The following is a 25,277-nucleotide window of genomic DNA, read 5'->3' as shown; positions in this document are numbered from 1 at the left end:
CAATTAAGGAAACTCAGTTGTTTTCTCTATTAATGGATACTTCAGTCGCTTGAAAATATAACTAGATTTCTTTTTTTTTTTCAATTTAATAACAACCATTGGATTTTCTTAAAAAACCAATGACTTAAACAATTCTTATCAAATATGGCATATCAGAGTCTGGTATATGGTAGCGTGGATATTATAATATGCACGTATATGCACCACAATGTGAAACAACTTTTTTGGCCTTCTTCAAACAAAACGAGAAACGAGAAGGTTTCTCAATCATTTTGTTGTAGTTACTAGATCGATTATATTTATATCTATATACAGCAAAGAAATTCTATGGGTGCCAGTCATAACAAAGTCAAGTACTTGCATTAGTATATCAAATATCTTTTGAATAAAAATAAAAGGAGACTTTTATGATTGGTTTTGTTAAATAATCTGTCAATACAAAGCAAAATCTATCGGTCAATTCGGACTCGTGACTTCGTCCTATTGATTTGACTAATGCATCAACTAATGTTTGAGGGAGCTGTCAAATGTGACACATATTGACAACCATTCAATCACAACCATCCAAGATAACAACTATTTGTCAATAATCTAACAAGCTGACTTTTGAGATTAAAAGGAAAAAAACCTCCGAAACATGAAATGAACTTATAAGGCGCTAATTGTCGTGTTTACTACCTACTTAGCAAAATTATTTTTCAAATGGTAAAATGTAATAAAATGAACCATTTAACGGCAAATTTCATAATTAGTTTTCATATTTTTAATATTTGTTTATTTATGAAAATCACCAACCTCAAAGTCATATTGTATGTATCTAATATTCTATCTTGTCGTATATCATTCAAGTCAGGTGTTGTACTTGTTATCGTTTACGACTCAACCCAGATGAATAATACACTAAAAATTATGACAATAACCATGGGATTTGAACATAGAAATCAAGATGTTGGCACATCTTGAACTCCAGATGTAAGAGAAGAGAGACCTTAACTTGGCTTATTGTTCCTCACCAAAACAATGCTTTAATTAAAATGCATGGCTGAATAAAAGACATTCAAGTTTTATATATATATATATATATATATATATATATAATCTAAAATCCTTAAGATTTGGAATCTATGGATTTATGGCTAATCCTCTTCATTTCATCTTTTCAAACTTTTTCAATGAGAAAAAGAATGAATTTATCCATACTTTGTAATGATCCTAAGAATTTTTTTTTTTCTAAATAATCGCACATTCTAAAACAGTATGAACGTCTATCATATGAAGCTTTTGGATAATATCTATATATCAAACTTTATTAATTTGAAATAAACAAAATCATGAGGCTTCCGTTGAGATAATCGGGAGAAATATACAGTTTTATTAAAAATGTAAAAAAGAAACATCGGCTTTTTTTGAAATACGAACAAAAGGGTAGGCCCTAAAAGAAGTGCTCAAGCGAAAACGATGACTCTGCGCCAATTGTCACCGTACTGGTTCAGAAGAATGAAAAATAAAATCCAAAGATATTTAAGAGTCCGGAAAACAAAGTTACTCCACAGTAAAAACTCGTCAGCCCCGGTTAACAAGGAAAAAGGAGCGGTGAAAACAAATTCGTCATTTGTCAAAATTCTTGAGGGTAATCCGGTAATACAGTCACCGCCACCAATCACATAAAAGCCTGACGTCCTCCCCTTCCCGTCACTCGGCTTGCTGCCCTTGCACAGAACTGTCTGTCTCTCTCTCTCACGTCCACTCTGTAGCAACTAGGAGGAAGAAATCATCTCCTTCTCTCTTTCCTTTAGCGGCAAAGAAAGAGAAAGACAGACGGAGAGACATGCTGTCTAGAGTGAACGGGGTGGTGTGGATGGAGGAAGAAGGGGAGGACGATGACGCCGTCTCCTGGTCCAGAGACGCTGTGGAGGGCAAAGACGAGCTCACTGGCCTCCCCTCCTTCAAGTCTCTTCTCGACGAAGAGTGGTACCTCCAAAGCATCGCAGCTGCCGCCGCCACCACTACCACCACCGACCGTCACCATGACGGCTATGGAGTCAAGGACCTTGCCGGTCTCGTCCCGTCGTCGAACCCGCACGACCACACAACCCTCCTTCATCCGGTTGATTCCTCCTCCTCCTGCTCCCCCTCGTCCGTCTTCAGCCTCGACCCATCCTTCCTCCCCCAGAAGCCTTGCCTCTCCTCCCTCCTCAACGGCGTTTGCTCCAATCCTTTCGATGCTGGCGGCGGCCTCGATATTGACTGCGACGCCGGCTTCCTCGCCTCCTTCCAGGGAAACCCCAACCACAGTCTTGCTGCCGATGCCGGCGATCACCCAGTTCCTGTAATCTCGGGCACCGGGTTCGGCGCATTGAGCTCGCATACCCAAATGGGCGCCTCCAATTTTAGCCCTACCGGCCATTTGGCTCGGATTCTGCCGATCTGCGAGAACCAGAACTTTGGTTCCTTGAATTTCAGTATGGATGGGGGAGTGGAGAACGGGGCTTTCATGAATCGGACCAAAATTTTGAGGCCGCTAGAGATTTTTCCGCCCGTCGGAGCTCAGCCCACCCTGTTTCAAAAAAGGGCAGCGCTTCGGCAGAATTCGGCTGCGGGAGGGGGGTTTGGTGGTGGATTGGCTGTTGTTGATGCGGACGGGCGAGGAGGCGAGGGGCGGTTGGCAGAAGAGGAGAGGAGGATGACCAATGAGGATGAGTTTGATGACGCGAGCGTGGAAGGGTCGGCCTTGCAGTATGATTCGGATGAGGTAGCTGACAACAAGGCAGAGGAGGCTGCTACGGCGGAGGCGGGCGGAGGGGGAGGATTGGGGGTGACCGCGGATATGAGGAGCGGAAGCAATTTGAGTTCGGGCGTGCCGGCAGGTGGCGCCGGAGATCACAAGGGGAAGAAGAAAGGGTTGCCGGCTAAGAACCTGATGGCGGAGAGGAGGAGAAGGAAGAAGCTCAACGACAGGCTCTACATGCTCAGATCAGTGGTCCCTAAGATCAGCAAAGTTGGTCTCTCTCTCTGACTCTATTAAGTAATTATCGGTTATTATGTCGTTTATATAAAATATTATTATTTCTTTTCCCCTTTTATGTTATTGCCTTCTTAGGATATAATTTTGATGGTATATCTCCTTGTACCAGATTCCATTACTTTTAGTTTACGCACTTATTCTGCCTTCACGATCAACTTGTGAAATGGTTTTCTTTCTATTGTTCTAGTCAGGTGGTGCTGACTTTCTGTGTAGTGAATGTTCTTACTTCTTTCACATAGCTTTAGCATGGTTTCTTCTTTTTCCTGTCTGTAGTTAAGTTTTGGCTATTGCATTCGATGCTATACTCTGAACCAAAGAAAAAATCGAAAAAAATAATGGTGTAATTTTTCATCCCTTCTGTAGGTATTTTAATCTTTTCCAACCATTTAGACTGGTCAAATTTGTGATATTTCTGCAGAGTAAACTTGCCTTTCTTAAACATTTACAGAGCAGTGATGTTATCTTCTGGGTGTTCTTTGTTTTCTTCTTCAATTCGTTGCACTTGCCTGTTCCTAATTCTTGTGTTAAGACCTGGAAACCCATTTGAGAGAGCTCTGGAGAGAAGCCTATCATATTTCCTGGTCCATATGGATCCGCTACTCATTTTTTCTTGTTAACTTCACAGTTGGAAACAATAGTGGCTTCCTTGTTTCCCTGTTATTTTGATTGAATGATCCCTTTATAAATGTGAGGAGAATGATATTCAGGAAGTGCCTTGGTTTTTTCTAACTTTTTCTTTTTTTTTTTTCTTTCCCTGGTATGGAAACTGAGGTTGAGATCTCATAACGCTATGAATAAGAAAGAGTGTGAGCTGTGCAGTTGTCTCGTATTGATTTGAAGTTTTATCTCAGCAGGAACTTCTGTTGTTTGATCATATTTACAAGGGTTGTGTTCCAATTAGGTTGTGGAGTAACTCATGTTTTTGACATTGTCATCATAGATGGATAGAGCTTCGATCCTTGGTGATGCTATAGAATATTTGAAGGAGCTTCTCCAAAGAATCAATGATCTTCACAATGAACTCGAGTCTACTCCTAATTCTTCTGTGGCTACTACCCCAAGCTTCCATCCACTGACACCCACGCCACCGACATTGCCATGCCGCGTGAAGGAGGAGCTTTGTCCAAGCTCGCTACCCAGCCCTAACAGTCAGCCAGCAAGAGTAAGTCTTTCTCTCCCTCAGCAGCGTTATATGACATTTGTTAATTAAAAGTTCTGAACTGTAAGTTCTTGGTTGAAAGGCATTTCTCTTTTCTATGTTTCTTCCGTTTGCTAAGAATAGGAAATTTACCACACACTCTAGAATTACCTGAGATAAATCATGCTCTTTCCTACAGTTGTCAGGCTTGTCCTCCTATCATATTTCTGTATTCATGGTTTGATCAATGAATACTGTTCTATCTTGAATAGCCATAAGTCAGGCCTTATCTTCTATGGTTTCACATTTGTCTAGTGGTAGATTAAGAAGCTTCAAATTATTTTATCAAATTACATGAAAGTATGCAGGAGTCTACTAAATTAGATAAAAATAGCTGATAAATTTAGAAAATGGAAATAGTGTTCTTCTGATATTCCCTGCATATATGAGGGTGGATTCATTATCCAGTGGCAACTGGCAATGCTTCTATCTTCCCTGATCTTGAAGAAACCCAAACCAGATTGTTATTGGTGTTCACCCTGTCTTTTAGTGACTCAAACTCTTTCTAAGCCACAGTTGTCTCTGCTTTCTTGACAGGCTTCTTTGGTTCTTCTTGGCAGGTTGAAGTAAGAGTACGAGAAGGGAGGGCTGTTAACATTCACATGTTCTGCGGGAGAAGACCGGGTTTGTTGCTGTCCATTATGAGGGCATTGGATGGGCTCGGCCTTGATGTTCAACAGGCAGTCATTAGCTGTTTCAATGGCTTCGCCTTGGATGTCTTCCGTGCTGAAGTAAGTTGCCTTTCTCCAGTTTGCTGTCTTGTATCACCATTAACGGGACTAGGTTCTCTTGGTCGAAGTGTGCTGATGGCTGACGTTCTTTCAGCAATGCAAAGACGGGCCAGACGTTCTTCCGGAAGAGATCAAAGCAGTGCTTCTGCACTCTGCGGGGTTTCATGCTGCCATGTAGGAAGAAGACGCACAGAAATGGCGTATTCAATCTCTGTAAATCTGGTCGCCAACCAAGCCAGTGTGGTCGTAATGGTGCCCAAGTCTTTGTTGGGGTGGGTTGTAAAAGGGAGCATTTCTCTTTTACGTGCTTGGGGGAATTCAATCGAACGCTTTGTCATCTGCCATCTTGGCTTGAATAAAGAGTTCCTGTTTTCTGAGCTAACTTCCGCGTTTCTGACATGAATTCCACTGCTTCTCTGTTCCAAGGGCTGTTCCTACGCGTACTGATCATGTGTACCATTAAAATGTCTTGTAGTCCATTCTACAGTGTGGTGTTCTGCTGCAGCTTGATCTCCCTCCGTTCAACCGATTTCTCGAGGAGATGATTAGCTCTCTCGTCTTCTCTCTCTCTCAGGTGTTGTTGATACTGACACCTCTGCAGAAGATGCTACAGTCATTCAAGAGAATATTTGCAGCTTCGTGTTCATATAAATATATGTAAAAATACAGTTACCAACTAAAAGTACCTCGAACAGAATCTTTCTTTACCTGGTAAAGAGGCTTAAGATTTTCTTCTTTATTGCTGATGGAGAGGAGGTTGGAGGGCATTGATGCGCTGAAAATTTCTTGAAGATGTCTTTCCCTACTAACAAAACCTGGTCATGAGCGCGGAGTGGCTTCTCTCTTATTAGACAGCCTTTGGTAGACGCTGAACAAAGTTCAGACAAAGTGCAACTATTCAGGACACAGAACATGCCCTTAGAGTTAAGTTAGACGTTCAATTTGATGGTAGGAAACCAAAACGTTCAAAATCTAAAAATTGTGGCTTTAAAAAATTGGATCCTTTTCATTCTTCGTGCTGATTATACATGTTTGCTAAACGAGTCAACCTCGATTTTGAGTGTAAATCTAAACATTTAAGCTGAAGCTCATAAGCGAGTCGAGTTTGAGTTGTCTTGACTCGACTCGATTTAATGTATATAATTATGATTTTGTTTATGTTTAGTATATTAGAAAATCAAAATCTTATCATGTAGTGGGTATTGCTATAGGAGCCTAAATGAGTTGAGCTCGAGCTGACATTACTAAACTCGACTCAAGTTGGGGCCAAGCAATCCAGAAGTCAAGTCTAACTTGAGCTGGCCAAAGCTTAGACTTGACTCAGCTTGAGTTCAGCCCTAATATATATCCCTCTTCATGTGTTCATTCCACCAAATCCATGAATTGAGCCCAGTGAAATACTATATTCTGTCACATTTTCTCTCTTTATGCTGGCCATGTGGTTCCCCATAAGAACCAACCAACCGCTCTTATCAGAGAGCCTTCTTGATGGGTCGGCAGGCCCGCCGAGGATGGGAGCAGAGGCGGAAAGAGGTGTAGGCATAGTGTGGGCAATTGTACTCACAAAAAAATAGTTAATTTTATATTAAAATTTTATATCTGTTTTCTAAATTAAATACAAGTACTTTTTATAAATCTAAAATTATATAATGTAACTAGTACCCCTCTGTTGAAATTTTCTTCCTCCCCCTAAACGGAAACGGGAGGGTGAGGAGCCGGTACTGTCTACCGCTTCTCCTTTTCTTCTGTACCGACGTGAGGCTCACAGGGTTCATAAATAAACAAATAATGTTCGTGCATCATCGTGAGTGTTGAGGTGCAGAAATAAATATATCCCTATGAAAAGATTGCAGCTACGTAGCTCCAGTCACTCTTTCTCTTCCTTTCTTCCTCTCTAGGGTGGCGTGATTACCATCTAGGTCAAAGAAATCTTGTGATGTGGATGCCATTGCTGTGAGCATAGATTGCATGGTATGCCTCAGAGAGCAGCAGCAGCAGTGAAGGTACGCTACGGGAGCATGGAAAGTATGCGGTTGTGCATGCAGAGACGGGGAGAGAGAAACCAGCAGCTCTCGTCATGTTACCAACGTTTCAAAAAGAAAAGCCTACGATCTCTCTCTGCTCCCCACCTTCTCTCTGCCATTCCAAACCCCAAGAATCCCGTGCCCCCTTTCTCCACGTAGTGAAACGTTACACACTGCTCTGCTGCTACTGCCGCTTCTGCGAGCCCGTTGCTGCACCTATACTCTCTCTCTCTACAGGAAGAAAGAAAGAAGGCAAAAAAGAAAAAGAAAAATGCTCCTTCACGTTCTTTCTTTTCTTCCCTCCTGTGGAGATCTGCTTTTCTTTCCTTCTCCTCACGTTCTTTGATTTTCCACTGTTGCCGTTCGGCGCCGCTTTCATTTGGGACCGCAGCATTTACTGTACCACTCAGCGGTTGTGAAATCCGGTCAAAGATTTTGTGGAGATCCATCTCTGGCGGAGCTTGTGTCTGGGTTCGACCCCTCGCCCACCGACCGCTGGGCGTTTCTCTGTGGATTCAAGAGAGTAAGGTTAAGGTAAGCATCGAAGAAAAAAGAAACGGAGTTCTTTGGGGTGAGGGATTTTTCAAATATATATATATATATTTGAAATTTTATTATTATTATTATTATTATTATTATTATTATTATTATTATTTGTAGGGAGTTCTCATTTTTCTTGATCAACAGTATTCTGATCATACAACTTGAAGTGCATAAACATAATGTTTGTATATTGGACGTAGGGCTGCACAACGAGCGGAGCCAACGCGGGCAGAGTTTGAGTTTCAAAAACTTAATTTGTTTTACTTGACTCGACTCGCAAGCTAGTACTCTATATAACATTGTCAAAATCGGTTCACAGGTTTTAAAAAACTTTTAAGATAAAAACAAATTTTTGCAAGTTATAGTCGAGTCGAGCTCGAGCTTGTTATAAGGAGCTCAACTTGAGTTTGAGCCAAGCGAGCCGATTGGGAAGCACAAGCACCGCCACTTGGCCTGCCGGAAGCTTACATGTTTGGTATGTGAAATGACCAATAAGTCCATATTTTGCAAAAAGAAAACCCCCTCTTATAAAACCAAAAGATAACTTTTTTGTAGAATGTATTGGACGTTCATTTCTTGCAAAACATCACTTGTCAAGTTACTTTAAAGAGAAAAAAAATAAGTCAAATTGCTAGTTGTTATTGATATTGTTGAAAAATCAATTTACACGATACCTTGTGAACCGAACAATTCATAATAATGTAACTTTTTAGTTGTCTACGGAAACTTTTTACTATTTACTAAAAAGCGAAGTTACCAATACATGAAACGATGAAACGGAGACACAAAAGCGGGAAGAAAATGTATGGCTTTACAATGTACACCGACACCAGGCAAGGAAGTGGCTAACACAGGAACCCGTGTTCCACCATTTCACATAGGAGTATTAAGAAGACATTTTTCAATTTTCATTTTTGCCATTCGGTATCTTTTCTGGTTTGCCATCATGACCATGAGTATTTTTGTCATTTATGGCTGCTAACACGCAGTCTTAGGGCTTTAACATATGACCTCTTAATAGAAGTGCTTTCAAAAAGCAAGGAAGGAGAACCAAGGCATTAGGCCAACCTGGCTCGATAAGGAGTCGTGTACAGGACACCCGAATCCTGGGTTTAGCAAGTCAGTGCCTTTTTTTTCGGGCTCAGGCCCAGGTCTGAGTTGGGCCAGGTATCGAGTACTCAGCTCGCTGTTATGGAAGGCACTCGCATCTTGTGTCCATAAGAAGGGTAAGCATAAAGATTAGGGGCAGACCAAGGTAAGGCCTGCATGGGCCTTGGCCCCACCTCAATTTTACCTCAATTTTTTTTAATTTATATGTAAATTTTAAAAAATTTCATTTGTTTTATATAAAAATTTTGAAACTTAATATTTAGGCCTTAGTCAAAATTTAAAAACTTTAATTTGGCTTGCCTCGTGAAAAATTTATGGCTTGAGCCCTGAGATCATCCCCCTCTTAGTTGCCTCTCAGTTGCGTACACGACATCAGGGTGGTGTGTGGTGAACACAACATATACATCCTAAAACAAAAAGTGGGAGTAGAGGTATTTTAAGTATTTCTTTGAAATATATATATATATATATATATATATATAACTTTTAACTTTCCATTATTTTTTAAAAGCTTTGCTTTTTATGATTAGGGGTATTTTGGTCATTATATAGAGTAGTGTGCAATTTTTGTGCACAATGAGATGCCTATAACCAGTTTAGCTTCGTCTTGGATAGTTAGATCCTCCTTCTTCTCATGGTCTCTCCATATATAACTTGCTCTCGGGAACCAGATGCAGTAAAAGGAAATGTTAGAAAGAGAAACAGTTTACTTTCCTTAGTGAATATAGTTTTACTGACCGTGAGCCATCTGGGGCAACTTCCCAAATGCGCAAGGCCTCAATGTCTGTGGTGGGGACACGAGAGAATGAGAAAGCATGACAAACATTAATGCAAAGATCTTCAATGAGTTAAATTCATGGAGAGAACACAGCATTGAATTGGCAGTTTCAGAGGTGCTGAGTGGGGTGGCAGATGCACCCCCACCAAAAGGGAGCAAGCCCGTGCATCCCATTAAAGCGGCCAACTTCCTCCACGCCCTGAGCCCTTCATGGTGGGGGCGGCGGAACGGGTTTTGGGGTCTTTTTTATCGAAGTACACACAGAAAAATCTGTTTCAGATCTTACTCAGGCCAACCAACAAAGGAGGAAAGCCCATAAATGCAATAGAGCCACTTGCAGACGTTCATGGACAGTGGCGTCCAAGATAGAGAAGTCATTTTATCATGATTAATTTCTAGAAGAGGCTTCTTGTTTCTGAATTTTTCCTGCTCTTGCTTGCAAACAGACAAATATATAAGCATCTAAGTCACACTGGCACTTGTGATCTGCCTTCGTTCCTTTCCTGTGTCCGTATAGCAATATGGGTACGTAAATATGGCTGTATTTTAAAACATAACAATGTATATTTTCAAACATATTTTTTTTCTTTAGTTTTGATCTTTTTTTCCTTCTTTGGTATTTCTCTTCTATCATGATTCTATATTTTCTTTAATTTTTAGAACTTTTGTGGACTATTGTATATATTTATAATGTATATATTTATATATATACCTCTCGTACCCCATACCCAAATTTTCCGAGTGAGAGCCAAAGCCCTCCTGCATGCATGCCTGGTATGTTACTCTTGAAAAAGACACTCTTCCGGCATGCAGGGGCAGAGACAAGGTAGGGCCCGGCCCGCATGGGCCCTTGCCTCACCTCCAAAAAAAATTAAAATTTACATGTAAATTTTAAAAAATTTTACTTGTTTTATATAAAAATTTTAAAAAAATGACATTTCGATCCTAGTCAAAATTTAAAAATTTTAATTTGACCCATCTCATGGAAAATTTCTGCCCCTAAGAGTGCCCTTACTTTTTAGAATATTTCACAAGGAAATCCAAAATCTGCTCCATTTTTTTGGCAGGTTCATAACACACTAACAATTGTGTTGTAGTTGCCAAACAACCTCTTGGTATTTCTAGGAACAGCAGAGAAGATGGTTGAACTGAAAGTTGAAAGATGAGATTTGATACACGCCGAATAATTGAAAACAGATGCAACTGACAACGAGTCTAATGATTAGACTGTGCACTTCTTGACTGCTACATTGGTTGCAACTCTGCAACTGCAACTTGTCCACAGTCACTCGATTTAGACCCATGAGTCCAGGACACCTCTTGATTCCAAAAACTTCTCTGCCCACAAACAGGCTGCAACCGCTCAGAGACACCATAGACCTGGCTTCTTGCAGAATCTGTAACAAGTGCAGGAATGCCAGCTAGTGCGGAGCTGCTGCAAGTTACAACTTGGAAATTAAAATCCATACTTCTACTAAACTTTATCCCATGGAACCCCAAATTGTGTCTAGACATGGACTGCTTCTCTGTCTACTTCATTCCATTTCAGCAAGAAAAGTTAGTTCTTAAATTATCTCCATTTTTGCTATTTTTTTGCAGTAGCTGAGCAACATATAGGCAGGCTTGGGCATTTACTCTTTATTTTCACTTTGATGCTTTAGAACGTTTGCCATTTATATAAAGTGCTGCCCTTTAAAGTGTTTAAGAGTTTTTTTAATTAGTATCCCTCCGTTAGGGCTACAGCCTCCTCTTAGGTTTTGAAAAAACAAAATTTCGTATACTAAAATATTTAAAAATTTTGGTTAGGCTCCCTGTAAAACTTTTGAAAAGTTATGGTGGCCTTTCCCTGTTAGGGCCATGACTCTTGGGTTTTGAAAACTACACTTTTTGTGCATTAAAATTTTAAAAACTTCTTGTTTGGCCCCTATAAAACTTTTGAAAAATTATGGTGGCTCCTTCAAAATATTTTAAAAAATTCTATTTGGTGCTTCACTTGGTTGTTTGGCTGCTACTAAAACAAAACAAAATCCTAACTCTGCCCTGCTCTCATATGGTCCTCCCATTCCCTCTACCTCGAGGGTCTTTGCACCATTGCATAGACATCAGTAATGACAGTCTTAAACCCTTTATTTAGGTACTGCCTTCCATCACTGTAAATTGCACGGGCCTCGTACTCATTAGAATCGAACTAAAAACATGTTTTTTCATATGTCCCTAACTCTACCAATTACACTATATCCATTAATCACTACTTTTCTATTTCCTTTTAAAAAGAAATCTATTTCCTTTTAAAAAGAAAGAACCAATATGTTAAATTTACTGCTTAAATTTGTATTTAAAATTGTGGTCGGTAATGGGCACATTTTTTAGCACAAAAATTCAATGATTAAAAAAAGTCAAAAGAGATGTAAAACTCACAGTCCACACAATTATTTTTGGTACCAATTCAAGGTGATGCCCTTTTGCTTTCCCCCTCCCCCTACCCCCTTCCCTTCTCACAATGTGCCTCGTACACCAGATCATGTTAGGAACCTTACCGATCCAAAGGAGGAACACATGTGTGACAGCGACAACGGGTATCGTAACCTATATCTCTTGTGAGTGGACTGCCTTCCTGCAATCTTCATATTGTAATCATTAATAAAGAAAATTTTCGCAAGATATTTTCGAAAAATTCTCGCCGTATAAGACCCGTATAAGATATATGTGACGATGGTACTAATAGAAAATTTTTTATAGTTATCTGACAAGTTTTTATACAAGTAAACATAAGGGTTATTCTAAAATCATGTATAAATAAAATGTCGGCCTGATATAAAATTTTTAGCAACAAGTAAAAGATTTGGTTCCGATGAGCGAACAAGTAAAAGATTTGGTTCCGATGAGCGTGTTAGACTGCCGTAAGTTCCGATGCAAAAGAAAAAGAGAATGCGGTGAGCGTGGATCGAACACGCGACCTTCAGATCTTCAGTCTGACGCTCTCCCAACTGAGCTATCCCCGCGTGATATTGCCTTCATTCAGTTGCTTCATACCCCTTCGGTTGCAGATCACAAGTTCAAAGTAGTTTCAATTGTGTAGTAATCAAACATTCCCAACACTTATCCCTGTCCCTCAGCTTGAAGGCTTCGAGCCCCAGCCCCATCTCTCTCTCCCTTTCTTATGTTCAGAGTGGAATCCACAGGAGACGAGGGAAGAGAATAAATTGTTTGTAATAACCAAAGCAAGTTATAGCATACACTAAGATCTGGAAAACGGCTGCAGATCAAACCTTGAGAAAAACAAGGGTTTCCTGATACACAAGCGCATTTCATGGCAGATCTTACTTACCTCATCGAATCATCTGTGTAGAGGAAGATGTAATCAAACATTAGCACAAAGGTGCGGATCTCCATTGGCCCTAACTCCACGATCAACTTGACAGGATCCACAGGACCACCTCTCAGAACAGTTTCAGGTCGAGGTGCACCTTCTACTTTCCAAACTAGACGTTTCTTTTCCATGGTTGCCCTTTCTTGGTTTGCAGAAAGGTTCATTTCTGTTATCTTGTTAATCTGCAAAACACAAGAGTTCCATTTCCTTAGGAATCAGGACACGCACGCACAGACACTTACAGGGCCAGCAGAGTGCCAGTAACTCATGAGAATTAGAAACTGGGAATTTGTCATATAAAAGAGAGACAAACTATTACATGTCGTAGAATATGGGCAAGTCATGAGAATCAGAAGCTTCGAATTTGTAACTCTATGGAGCCAAACTACTAGTTGTGATTTAATTTTAGTGTAACAAAATGCAAGTTATCCAGTCAGGTTTCCATGCTTGCAGGGCTTCTCATATTTTTTTAGTTCTTGGACGTAACAAGCTAAACGTATATAGTGCCAGTTAAATATAAGAATTCATGAAATATTATAGAAGCTCATGAGGTGAGTCATCCGACTAATCAGAAGAGTCAACTTACAAGCTGCAACATCACAACGTGCATTGGACAACTATTAGCTGCCATCCACATCTTTGACAGAGAGAGAGAGAGAGATCCCAGACCACTTAGGTTAGGGGCAACAACTAGATATATACGGGAATTATATCTAGAACAACTTATGTTAGGGACAGAATCAAACAGAGAAAATTACATACTCAGAATTGTTGACTCAAATCTGAATATGATAATGTTTGATCTACTTCTTGCAAAAAATGTTTTGGTTTAACTGACTCGAACATTTCATTTTTTCACTGTTGAGTTGCAAGAGCTATTGATTTTTGGATGACTCAGAAAACATATTTAAACTAGAAAAGCACTTGATTTCATGTGTATCTTCTAGTTAAATCAGTCATATCATATCTAGGAGGTCAAATTACACTGATAAAGTAAAAATTGTCTGACGTTGTCTGGTCTTGTCCCTGACGTAAGTTGTTTGGAATACATGAGAAAGAGAGGCAGAGGGAGAGAAATCAGGTGCACCTGGCCTATAAAGGCATAGTGAGCAAGGCCAAATGATTTTCAAACTTTTTTTTCAACATGAAATCCATCAAATGCTTCTCAATCCACTACTTTACGAGTTAATTGACCCCGATACTGATATTGGTAATAATATTATATCTACACAACCATAAGTTGATCGTTCAAGTTTCCATGCAGGTAGAAAAATTTTACCTTCCTACCCTCGAACAGCTTCTTCAGGTCCACAGATGCCATTGTTGAGAGGTCCTTATCCTCCCCCATCTGACAAGCCAGAACATGAGAGTGAGGATAATCTATTCAATGTGTAAAATTCTGAGATTTGACCAATATGAGTTAATATGAAATGAAAGAAGATTTAAAATTATTATCACAAAAATCTTCTAAGGTAAGTACAGAGGTGTTTTAAAATTTAAACAATTTGAGTGGATTTGAGAGGAGAAACTATGTCACAGGCTTCATCTTGATTCCTGTTACATATCCCCTTTTATGTAATGGATATTGGAAGGTTAAAGTGGCTGTATGCCTGTATTCTCCCACATCCGTGTGAATTGAGAAGGATGAATTCCATGTGAAGACTTCGTCTGAGGGGTATCAATGCTAAAAGCATGCATAAGAACTTAGAAGGATAAAAGCCAATAGCGGTGTAGGTCAAATACAAATGGAAAGTCTGCATCATTTAGCAGTATGAATGGCTTAATATAATGATGCCTTTCATGAATTTTTCCCACATAAAAAGCAACAGCAATGGAATCAAGTTGTGGACCATTGACTTGGTAGGAATTCTCTAATTTCTTTTTTCTTAAAGGAATACACATTTGGTTTCTTCTTCTCATCAGAAAAACTATCTAGAATCTTGAAACTGGGATAGTTCAAGTATATCTCCCTAACAAGTTGGTAACGCTGCTGATTAAAAGACCAACAAAAGGGAAACACAAAGTGCCTGACCATTGGAGTTACAAGCATACAAAAAACCTTACAAAGTCTGACAAATATTTTCACCACTTTGTGACCATGTCTGCAGAAATAAGCTACCTGACGAGAATACATCATGAAGCTGAATGGAGAAAATAAAGATTGAAAATGAGACCTCATATAAATGCGCCAACCGGAGAAGTGTGCTTCCATCTTTGAGCTCCTGAACACAAGCATGAGACTAGAAAGCTCAAAAGCTGCTTTTAAGCCAAGGAAATATATGCGTGAGATGATAATAATTTGCATGTATACAGTAGGTTTGCAATCAACAAAATGCCCGAGTCTTTATCTTCTTCATCAAACATTGTATTTTCGCAATCCATGGACAAACAGCAGTTACATCTGTTATATGCACTATGCAGACTTGCAGATGACGCCTCTTTTACATTTTCATTATACTGGTCTAAAGGTATGCTGTAAGCTTTTGAAACAATATGTGCTAGAGACCAGGTGTCTATGATGCCAAGTCCTCCAATGCATGAGTCTCATGTTTTATGAATCTGAGGTCCACAACAATTGCATGCAGCTTGCGGCTCTACAAAGATTAAAGACTGAGAATCTTGAGATTATAAATGGAGAAAATGGCAGTCACTAAGCAAACAACAGGTCTTGAGAATATGAAACCATAGAACTATCTATTATATAATTGTGAAAATGTGACCTAATGCAGTTTTCCCAGGGTTTAAATGTGCTTTTGATATGCTGGAAGCAGCTGCATTCCACTTACGAACTAGCATTCAAGCTTGCGATCACCACTTAAGAGCCTAAAGAGCTCAATGCAGCACAGATAAAACAACCAAAACAAGTTCATCACACTTAGGGAAAAGATCCCACACCTGATCACTCAACACTAAGATGCAATGTTAAAATAATAAATATAATTCATAAACAAAATGCCAGAAAAAAGCATCAGTTACAAAAGGGATCCAACCCCCAATATAAACAAGATGAGAATCAAATGCTGAGCTAGTTCCAAATGGCTAGGGTTCAATCATTTTAGAATTACTGAGACCCCTCTAAAAAGAGATTAGATGTTAGAAGTACATATAAAGTATAAACCCTATATGTAGTAAGTATTTACTTTACATATATACTTGCACATGTGTGTGTGTGTGTGTGAAATGACCAGGACTGGTCATGATCTTTATTGATCCTATAAATCATATCCAATATTAGCATTTCCTACTTTTTTGCAAAAATCTAACTGTATGGATGTAACCTTCATACCCAAAATATTATGAGTCCAGTAAGATTTAAGAACTAATGGCCAGAAACTTTTAGCTGATACAATTCATCTTATAAGTGCAAAGAAAAATGTTCTTTACTTCACTTCTTATGCTTTTAAACATGAAAGTCAGATCTTAATTTTTAATTTTCTAAAAAAATGGAAATATGTGACTGATTGTATCTGCCCATTGGTCCGCGCATTCCCGACATATATATATATGGACAGAAAGAGGCAAAATAACATCTATTCTACATATCATTTAACAAAGATAACACAAGAATTGCAGGAGAATGCTACATGTCTATTGAACATCTTTCAACATGTCTGTTGCCCTTCCAACTGGCATCTCTAACTTATAATATTTTTCAAAGAATGAGATTACTGAAATACAAGCAAATCACATACCTGAAGTGTGATAACTGCCACATTATCAGGCAGGCTGTAAGATGTACTCGTCTTTGAAAAGGTTCGTATAAGTGGACTACCCATCTCAACTTCATCCTGCAAATCAAGGACCATTAATGCTCCTGCATCTCTGTGAAGCGTTGTCACAAATATTGGTGTTTTCCCAAAAAAAAAAGCAAAAAAAAGAAAAAATAAAATTAAAAAGTTGAAAATTGTGACTTTGACAAAAAAAATTGCCAAAATGAAAATGTTGTCTCTTTTCACATTTTTCAGAAAAATGTTTTTAACGTACTTTAAATTTACTACTTTGAAATTTTTATTGATGTTTTTCTAAGAAAATTAGTAGAAAACCCAAATGTTCATTATCTCAATTCTCTTCTCTTATTCTTTTATATGTTTGATTTTTTTTTTATTTCCACAGTTTTTCTCAAGAAAAACAAACTTTCAAATTAATACCTGAGGAAAACCTTGCCGATAAAAATATGTTAACTATATTTATCAGGCTGTGAAGTACCAATAAGTTCAGTGAAAACCAAATACAAACCATACCTGCTCCACAAATGCCAAAAGAAGCGGTGAATATATCTCTTGTCCAGCAGAACGGCGCCACTTAGCACCTCCACCTAATGGATCTATCCTGACATAGAACTTTCCTTGAATCTGTTTATGATTATCACAGGGTTTTCAACATAAAAATAAGGGAAAATGGAACTTTATAAGACGAAAATTATATGTAATATAACTATCAGAACAAAACATGTTATACAATGGGAAAATGGAAGGATAAATAACAGGAAAACCAGTTCCAAAAGGGACAGATAGAGAATAATTGGAGAGGCATTATCGATGACAGTGTTATGTGAGGCCACGGGAGAAGAAAACAGGTAGAGAGAGAGAGAGACAGTGAGAGAAGTTATACTATTCCATTAACCCTAATATCTGATTAAAAGAGATTAGGGGGCAGCAATAAAAAAAAAATACCATACAAGCCCTCAAGAAATATAAAGGATAACAAACAAGACCTATGGAATTTCTTAAAATTTCATAAAGCTGCCTAACCCATTAACTAATATTCTAACACTCCCCCTCAAGCAGGAGCATAGATGTCAATCATGCTCAGCTTGTCACAACCTTTCGTAAACTCACCAATAGGTAGTCTTCTCTGATGAAACATGTACTATAGATATAACTCCTTCTTGCACCAAATCCCTAATGAAGTGACCATCAACCTCAATATACTTTGTCCTCTCGTGGAATACAGGATTGTTAGTGTAAGAAATTCAAGCACCAATATCTGAGTTCTGAAATCAACATTCATGCAGGAATATAGAGAGAGAAAGAATGAACAAGAAGAAGATGAAAAGAAAAAGCCATAACCAAAATGGTTTGCACGGCCTCTATTTATAATCCCATTTTCAGAATTCTAAGAGTCTCCAATCATAGAATCCTAGGAGATTTCACAAGCTACAAGGACATTAATTACATCATAGAATCTTAGGAGACTTCACATATTACAAGGATATTAACTACAACATAGAATCCTAGGAGACTCTTCACATGTTACAAGGACATTAAATATCTTAACACATTTTACAAGGATGTGAAATCCTAAGAGACTCCTCTTCGACGTGCTGGTGAAGGACTCCTCTTCAACGTGCTGGTGAAGGATTTATAGTTTAACACCCTCCCTCAAGTTGTGCATGGTTTTGCACCATGTACAACTTGCCTTTTAGAAACCAGAATCGCTGCTTCGTTAATCCTTTTGTAAATAAGTCTCAACTTGTTCATCTGTACGAACATAAATAGGCCGAATCTCCTTGTCTTCCACCTTTTGTCTAACAAAGTGTTGATCAATCTCAATGTGCTTTGTTCGACCATGTTGTATGGAATTAAAGGCAATGTTAATAGCGCTTTGATTATCGCACATTAACATTGATGTTTTAATCTTTTCTCCAATGTCTTCTAGCAAATGTCTAACCCATGTAACTTCAACAGCACCCGCAGCCATGCATCTGTATTCAGCTTCAGTGCTGGATCTTACTACTGCCTTTTGCTTTCGACAACTCCAAGACACAAAATTACGTCCAATAAAAATACAAAAACCAAAAATGGACTTTCTTTGATCGGGATCTCCAGCCCAATCTGCATTTGTGAATGTCATAAGTTGATGTCCAGCAGTTATATTTTCACTCTTACCATAAACTAAGCCATCTCCTGCTATCCCTTTAAGATATCTTAATATTCTTTTGACAGCATCCATGTGAGTATCTCTAGGTGCATGCATAAATTGAGATACTTGATTCGTAGCATATATAATATATGGTCTAGTAAATGTAAGATATTGAAGTTCCCCAACAATACTTCGATATTGCGTAGGATCTTCATATAACTCCCCATCCTGAGCACTTAGTCTTTGATTTAGAACACTAGGAGTTCCAACAGGCTTACAATCAAACATACCTGACTTTTTCAGCAGATCCAATGTGTATTTCTGTTGTGTCAATGTGAGGCGATTATTGTGCCTATCAAGCTCCACTCCAAGAAAGAATCGTAAATCACCAAGCTCTTTCATTTTGAAGTTTTGCATCATCAAAACTTTAGCTTCTTCTATGTGTTTTTTTGAATTGCCTGTGATAACAATATCATCAACATATATAAGAAGTAAAGTAAATATGTTTTCCTTTCGATAAATGGAAAAGAGAGTGATCTAGAGGACATCTCCGAAAACCACATTCTTGAATCATGCAGGAGAAACTGACAAACCACGAGCGTGAGGCCTGTTTAAGTTCATAAATAGATTTTCTTAGTTTACAAACTCATGCATGAGAGTCTCCTTTCTTATAACCTGGAGGTTGTTCCATATATACTTCCTCCCTCAAATCACCATGAAAAAAAGCATTCTTCACGTCCATTTGATGTAGTCTCCATCCATATTCAACTGTCAATGATATAATCAGGCGAATTGTTTCCATTTTGATCACAGGGCTGAATGTCTCATCATAATCTTCTCCATATTGTTGTGTAAACTCTTTTGCTACTAACCTTGCTTTGTGTCTTTCTATGTTGTCATCAGGTTTGTATTTGATTTTGTATACCCATTTGGAGTCCACTATGTTCTTTCCGTGTGGTCTTGGAACGATCTCCCATGTTCCACATTCATGCAAGGCATCCATTTCTTCTTTCATAGCCTTTCTCCAATGATGTGATTTTGATGCTTGATCAAATGAAGTAGGTTCTTCCTCCTTGCCAACTTTTGCTATGAATAACTGAAAATCAAGTGATAAAGAATCATAGCTAACCCACCTGTGAATGGGATGACGAATGAGTTGGGATCTTCTAAGGTAGGGAATGCTGCCTTCTTCATTGTGAGCATCTCTGTCCCTTAGTTGTCAACTGTAGATAAGACCCGAATACCGATGTGAATCGTTGCTCTGTTCTTCATTATTGCTTTTGTGATGACTTGATGACTATGTTGGATCTTCTTGATTTTCACTTTGAGCCATATCTGATGGTTGTATTGCTCTCTCTGGATCTTCACCTTGAGGCTCATCATTTTCTATAACAGGATCTGCATTGAATAACTGTGTACTGGTCCAGGGATCATAAGATTCAATGGTCATATGCATTTCATTTGTATCATCAAAACTATGTTCATCAAAAATGACATTTCTTGAAGTTTTGATAAGTTTAGTTGTTGGATCATAGCATCAAAAACCTTTATATTCATCAGCATATCCAACGAATCTACATTGAATAGCTTTGTCTTGAAACTTGTTCCTCAAGGCAGTATCAACGTGAACATAGCATACATAACCAAAAACATTCAAGTTCTTGTAATCAGGTTGTTTGCCAAAGAGTGTAAAATATGGCGATTTAGACATCAAGAGTGTCATAGGCAAACAATTTATTATGTATACAGCAGTATGGAAGGCTTCAGTCCACAAGGAAATGAGCACATTAGTTTCATGCATCATGCTCATGGCGCTTTCAACTATATGTCGATGTTTCCACTCAACTACACCATTTTGTTGTGGTGTGTAAGGGCATGAGATTTGTCTACTTATCCCTTTTTCACGTAGAAATTCAATAAAATCAAGCGAGGAATATTCTCCCCCTCCATCACATTGAAAATGCACCACATTGGATGAAAATTTGGTTTGAATCATGGCATAGAAGTTTCAAAATATGTGGGGTACTTCTGATTTGTGTTTCATAAAGTAAATCCAGGTGAAACGTGAGTAAAAGTCAATGAATAAGACATAATATCTTGATCCAGATATGGAATCAATAGGGACTGGCCCCCATACATCAGAAAAAATAGTTTCAAAAGGTTTAGAAGCCCTTTGATTTATATTATGGAAAGGTAAAACATGACTCTCACAAAGTCCACAACTTGAACATTTTTTGACACTTGAAGTAAGAGGTAAGCTTGATATTGGAATGAGACTATCTGTGACAAGTTTTTCAATGAAATGTCGACCACAGTGTCCCAGCCGACTATGCCACAGATCAGACTCCAAAAATTGGTTAGGACCCCTTACTTTTGATTGAAAATGGCAAGAACTTGGCACTGATGACGCATTATGAGAAAGAGAAAATGTCTTCAATCCTATATCAAAAGTGGATGAATCCTTGGGTAGACATTCCTTGAGGACATACATATTCCCTTGACGCTCCCCTCTAGCAAACATTTTCTTCGTTTGGAGGTCCTTGACATTGACAGAAGAAGGTGTAAATTCAACAAAAGAGCTTATATCATCAATGAGTTTAGAAATAGATATGATGTTCTTTTTGATATTGGGAGCAAGAACAACATTAGACAGTGATAGAGACGAGGATGACAATGGAATATGTGCATTTCCAATATGTGTAATGGGATGAGATTTTCCATCACCTGTTATAATGAAACTTCTACCGTAATGAGGGGATAAGTTAGTCAATTTACCTGCATTTCCTGTCACGTGAGTAGCTGCACCTGAATCTAAGAACCATTCTCCCTGCTCATTTTGCTTTATAGTCATCTTTGAGAATGCAGTCATCAATAGTTGTTGCATATCTTCGGCGGTGGATTTAGAACTTTGTCCCAGTGTTATCAAAGGCGTAGCGTATCGCGTATTGGTCGGGCCGACCTATACACCGTATCGTAACGTATCGTTAACATATCGTAAATTTGATTTTTTAATTTTTAAAAAAATAGAAAAAAATCATAAAAAATCTGAAAAAATCCGAAAAAACAAGCAAAAATCAGAAAAAAAATCAAGAAAAATGTATTTACTGGAACATTCATGTGTATGAAGTATGAACAACACATTCCAAAATAAGAAATCAGACATTCAAAATAACATAATAAGCAGCCGAAGAGAATTCGATTACATCACAATTCATCAGTTCAAAAGTCAAAACATATTGTTATCAAGTTATCATCTTTCATGATTCAACAATAATCTTCGTCAAACGTCATCTGCATCATCATCTTCATTTTCTTCATTAAGTGCTTCTATCCCCTCTGTTGGAAATGGAATGTCACCAACATTCCATTGCTCCCCAGCCTCTCATTCTTCAATAATCTCTCTCTCCCACGTCTCTTGTAGTGTTTAGAAACAAGAAAAGAGAGAGAGAGGAGCGTAGGTTTTAAAAGAACACGCAAAAAAGGTTTTCAATTTTACTCCCATATCGTACGATACGGAGGTGTATCACACTTATCGTGTTGAGCAATGGGACGGTTGGTTTCATTTGCTGTTTGAGTGGAAGTATAGAAGAATGAATTTGGAGCTCTATTGTCTTTCTCTTTTGCAAAATCTTGATGATCTGATTGAATTTCCAAATGCTCTAGTGAATTCAGGAATTGTGTTTTCCCTTTGTTCTAATTACCAGTTTCGAACTTTTGGTGGTTTTCTTCTTGTTTTTTTTTCCCAATTTTAGATGTTTTATGTTATTTGCTGCTTTAGTCTAGTCTGTTCACTCTGTTGTTGTTCCTTTTGCTCTCTCTTTTCTCTTTAGCATGTGTAAATTGTAATATGCGGCTTACCGTGTGATGGCATCATTTCCCCCTTCGTAACCATTAAAAGCTAGATCTTCATTACTGTGTAAAATGTAAATTAGTGCATGCTATCAATATCATCTCTGGTTTTTCCTTTGTTTGCCTCCACTGGGTGTGTGTCTTTTCTCTTTTCCTTTATTCTTAAAGTTTCTGGCCTTCATACAGTTGGCTCATATACTTTTGTTTCCTATTGTTAACTGTTAAGTGTATTCATGACCATAAACTATATAAACTTTTTTTTAGTCATCAGTTCATTAATTTGATTGTTATTCTCATTTTAGGATCCTGAAACAAAAAAACCTCGTGTGAAACTGTATGAGTGTATGTTGACAAAGAGGCAGGCAGGATAAAGGGTGATGCGTTACTAACTTCTTTAAAGGTATTATTGAATGGCACCATATTTCTTGTTGCACATATTTTAGGGGCAGTATGTTCATTATTTAAATATGTTTCTATTTTGACTTTTTGCTTTTGGATGGTACAGCATTTCGCCCTGGTGCACCACATTGTATTTCAGTTACCCGTGCTAGTGTGCAATTATGCATAATAGTTCTTGTTCTTCTATTATGTGGTTTAGTATGGAATTATGTTGTGCAGATATGGATATCTATCAATGAATGTGATTCTGTGAACTCAAATTAGAGTATATTTCTTGTTAAATGTTGAAATGATGATTAATAATGATATCATGATTAGTAAATTGTAATTTTGATCTTGTTATTTAATAATTTTGTGGTTTATAGACAATTCTGTCATATTATATATTGTAGAGATACGAACAAGAAGAAGAGGAAGAGAAAACAATGATCACGATGTAACGTGGAAAACCCTCAACACGAGGGAGAAAAAACCACGAATGAGGAGGAGTTGGTGCCCACTAGCAGCTAGACTCTCTCTCTCTTAAGATTATCATTAACACATAAGGATTAGGGTTACATGACTTAAGTAGAGCCCAAAAACGGGCTACAAGGCGGGTCGGGTATGGATCCGGACCCGAACCACACAATCTATCAACACTCCCCCTCAAGTTGAGCATACATATCAAACATGCCCAACTTGGATACATTCCTCTCAAATGAAGCTGAAGGAAGAGCTTTCGTCAGAACATCAGCAGTTTGGTCTTCAGACTTCATGTAAGGTAAGATCAACTCTTTCGCATCAATTCTTTCCCGAATGAAGTGACGATCGATTTCAACATGTTTTGTTCTGTCGTGAAGAACAGGATTGTTGGCTAAGTTGATTGCAGACTTGTTATCACAGTACATCTTCATAGGTCCTTCAATCTCTATTCCAATGTCAGTCAACAATATCTTCAACCATAATAACTCTGACACTCCCATAGCAATTGCCCTATATTCTGCCTCTGCACTGGATCTAGAGCAAACATCCTGTCTCTTGCTCCTCCATACAACAAGGTTTCCTCCCAAGTAGACACAGTACCCTGTAGTGGATCGTCTGGTATCACCACAACCTGCCCAATCCGCATCAGAGTAGCCCTCGATTTCCACAGTCTCTTGTTTCACATACAGGAGTCCCTTGCCAGGATTTTTCTTCAGGTAGCATAGCACTCTGTCCACAGCCTTCAGATGTGCATCGGTTGGCGCATGCATGAATTGGCTCAAAACATTCACCGCAAAGGTGATATCAGGTCTCGTGAGGGTAAGATAAATTAGCTTCCCAACCAAACGTTGATATCTTCCCTTGTCTTCTTCACAGAGAGGCTCTCCATCTCTAAGACTCAACTTGTGCCCAGTGTCAGAAGGGGTAGGTGTAGGTCTACATCCCAATTTACCAGTTTCTTCCAGCAGATCTAAAGTATATTTCCTTTGGTTTAGTACAAGACCAGTACTAGACCTAGCAACCTCCATACCAAGAAAATACCTTAGCTTGCCAAGATCTTTGAGGTCGAATTCTGTAGCCAGTAACCCTTTTAGCTTGATAATCTCCTCCTCATCATCTCCAGTAACAATCATGTCATCTACGTAGACGAGCAGGATAGTAACTCTGCTCTCCTTCTTCTTCACAAACAGAGTGTGATCTCCATTTCCTTGTTTGTATCCATGACGTAGCATTACTCTTCTCAGTCGTTCAAACCACGCTCTGGGCGATTGCTTAAGGCCATACAGGGCTTTTTTCAGCTTACAGCATTTTTCTGGTTCTTCATATCCTGGAGGCATATGCATATATACTTCTTCTTCGAGGTCACCATTTAGGAATGCATTCTTAACATCCAATTGATACATCTTCCATTCCTTCATCACAGCTAGGGATATAACCACCCTCACAGTCTTCATTTTCGCAACAGGAGCAAATGTTTCCAAGTAATCAATTCCATATTTCTAGCTAAACCCCTTGGCCACAAGTCGAGCTTTATATCTTTCAACACTCCCATCTGGTTTGTACTTGATGGTATACACCCATTTGGATCCAACTAAGTGAGCGGCTTCAGGAATCTTCACCACTTCCCATGTCAAGTTTCTTCTTAGGGCATCTATTTCTTCTTTCATTGCATCAGCCCACTTGGAGTCACTTTGAGCTTCAGCGACAGTCCTGGGAATCACAGCCAAAGAAAGAGTAGAAACAAAACACTTGTAATCTTTCCCAAGTCTGGAATAAGAAACAAAATTACCAATGGGGTGTTCAGTACATGACCTGACACCCTTTCTCAGGGCAATGGGAAGATCGTCATTCTTCTTTTCAACCTCATCATGAGTCTCCATGGTCTCCTCGGTAGGACTTGGTTCATCCAGGGAAGGAGTGGCATTG

The 25,277-nt window shown here is 38.6% G+C and overlaps 2 protein-coding genes and 1 non-coding gene across 4 annotated transcripts in view; 1 reads left to right on the top strand and 2 right to left on the bottom strand.

The window, feature by feature from the left end:
* Window positions 1-1,694: 1,694 nt before the first annotated feature.
* LOC116248858 (transcription factor ICE1-like) lies at window positions 1,695-5,336 on the top strand. Its single transcript, XM_031621869.2, has 4 exons — window positions 1,695-2,998; window positions 3,966-4,187; window positions 4,784-4,954; window positions 5,049-5,336. Exons 1-4 carry the CDS (start codon window positions 1,829-1,831, stop codon window positions 5,130-5,132), a joined length of 1,647 nt encoding a protein of 548 aa, XP_031477729.1. The 5' UTR covers window positions 1,695-1,828; the 3' UTR covers window positions 5,133-5,336.
* Window positions 5,337-12,338: 7,002 nt separating this feature from the next.
* TRNAF-GAA (transfer RNA phenylalanine (anticodon GAA)) lies at window positions 12,339-12,411 on the bottom strand. The gene has a single exon. It is a non-coding gene; the product is annotated as a tRNA-Phe (tRNA).
* Window positions 12,412-12,600: 189 nt separating this feature from the next.
* LOC116247289 (alpha-mannosidase At3g26720-like) overlaps window positions 12,601-25,277 on the bottom strand; it is a 31,078-nt gene continuing 18,401 nt past the window's right edge. Inside the window, exons 25-29 of one of the 2 annotated variants that reach the window (XM_031619378.2) lie at window positions 17,021-17,131; window positions 16,472-16,567; window positions 14,954-15,001; window positions 14,059-14,127; window positions 12,601-12,961 (exon numbers count right to left, since the gene is read on the bottom strand). In XM_031619378.2, the coding sequence (XP_031475238.1) occupies window positions 12,734-12,961; window positions 14,059-14,127; window positions 14,954-15,001; window positions 16,472-16,567; window positions 17,021-17,131 (552 nt within the window). In that variant the 3' untranslated portion in view covers window positions 12,601-12,733. Of the gene's footprint in view, window positions 12,962-14,058; window positions 14,128-14,953; window positions 15,002-16,471; window positions 16,568-17,020; window positions 17,132-21,136; window positions 21,181-21,416; window positions 21,601-25,277 lie in introns of those variants that run through there. The other variant, XM_050075774.1, reaches the window with a different exon arrangement.

The sequence above is a fragment of the Nymphaea colorata genome, chromosome 2, assembly GCF_008831285.2.
Source record: "Nymphaea colorata isolate Beijing-Zhang1983 chromosome 2, ASM883128v2, whole genome shotgun sequence".
Lineage (NCBI taxonomy): Eukaryota > Viridiplantae > Streptophyta > Magnoliopsida > Nymphaeales > Nymphaeaceae > Nymphaea > Nymphaea colorata.
This window is presented reverse-complemented; position numbering and strand designations above follow the sequence as displayed.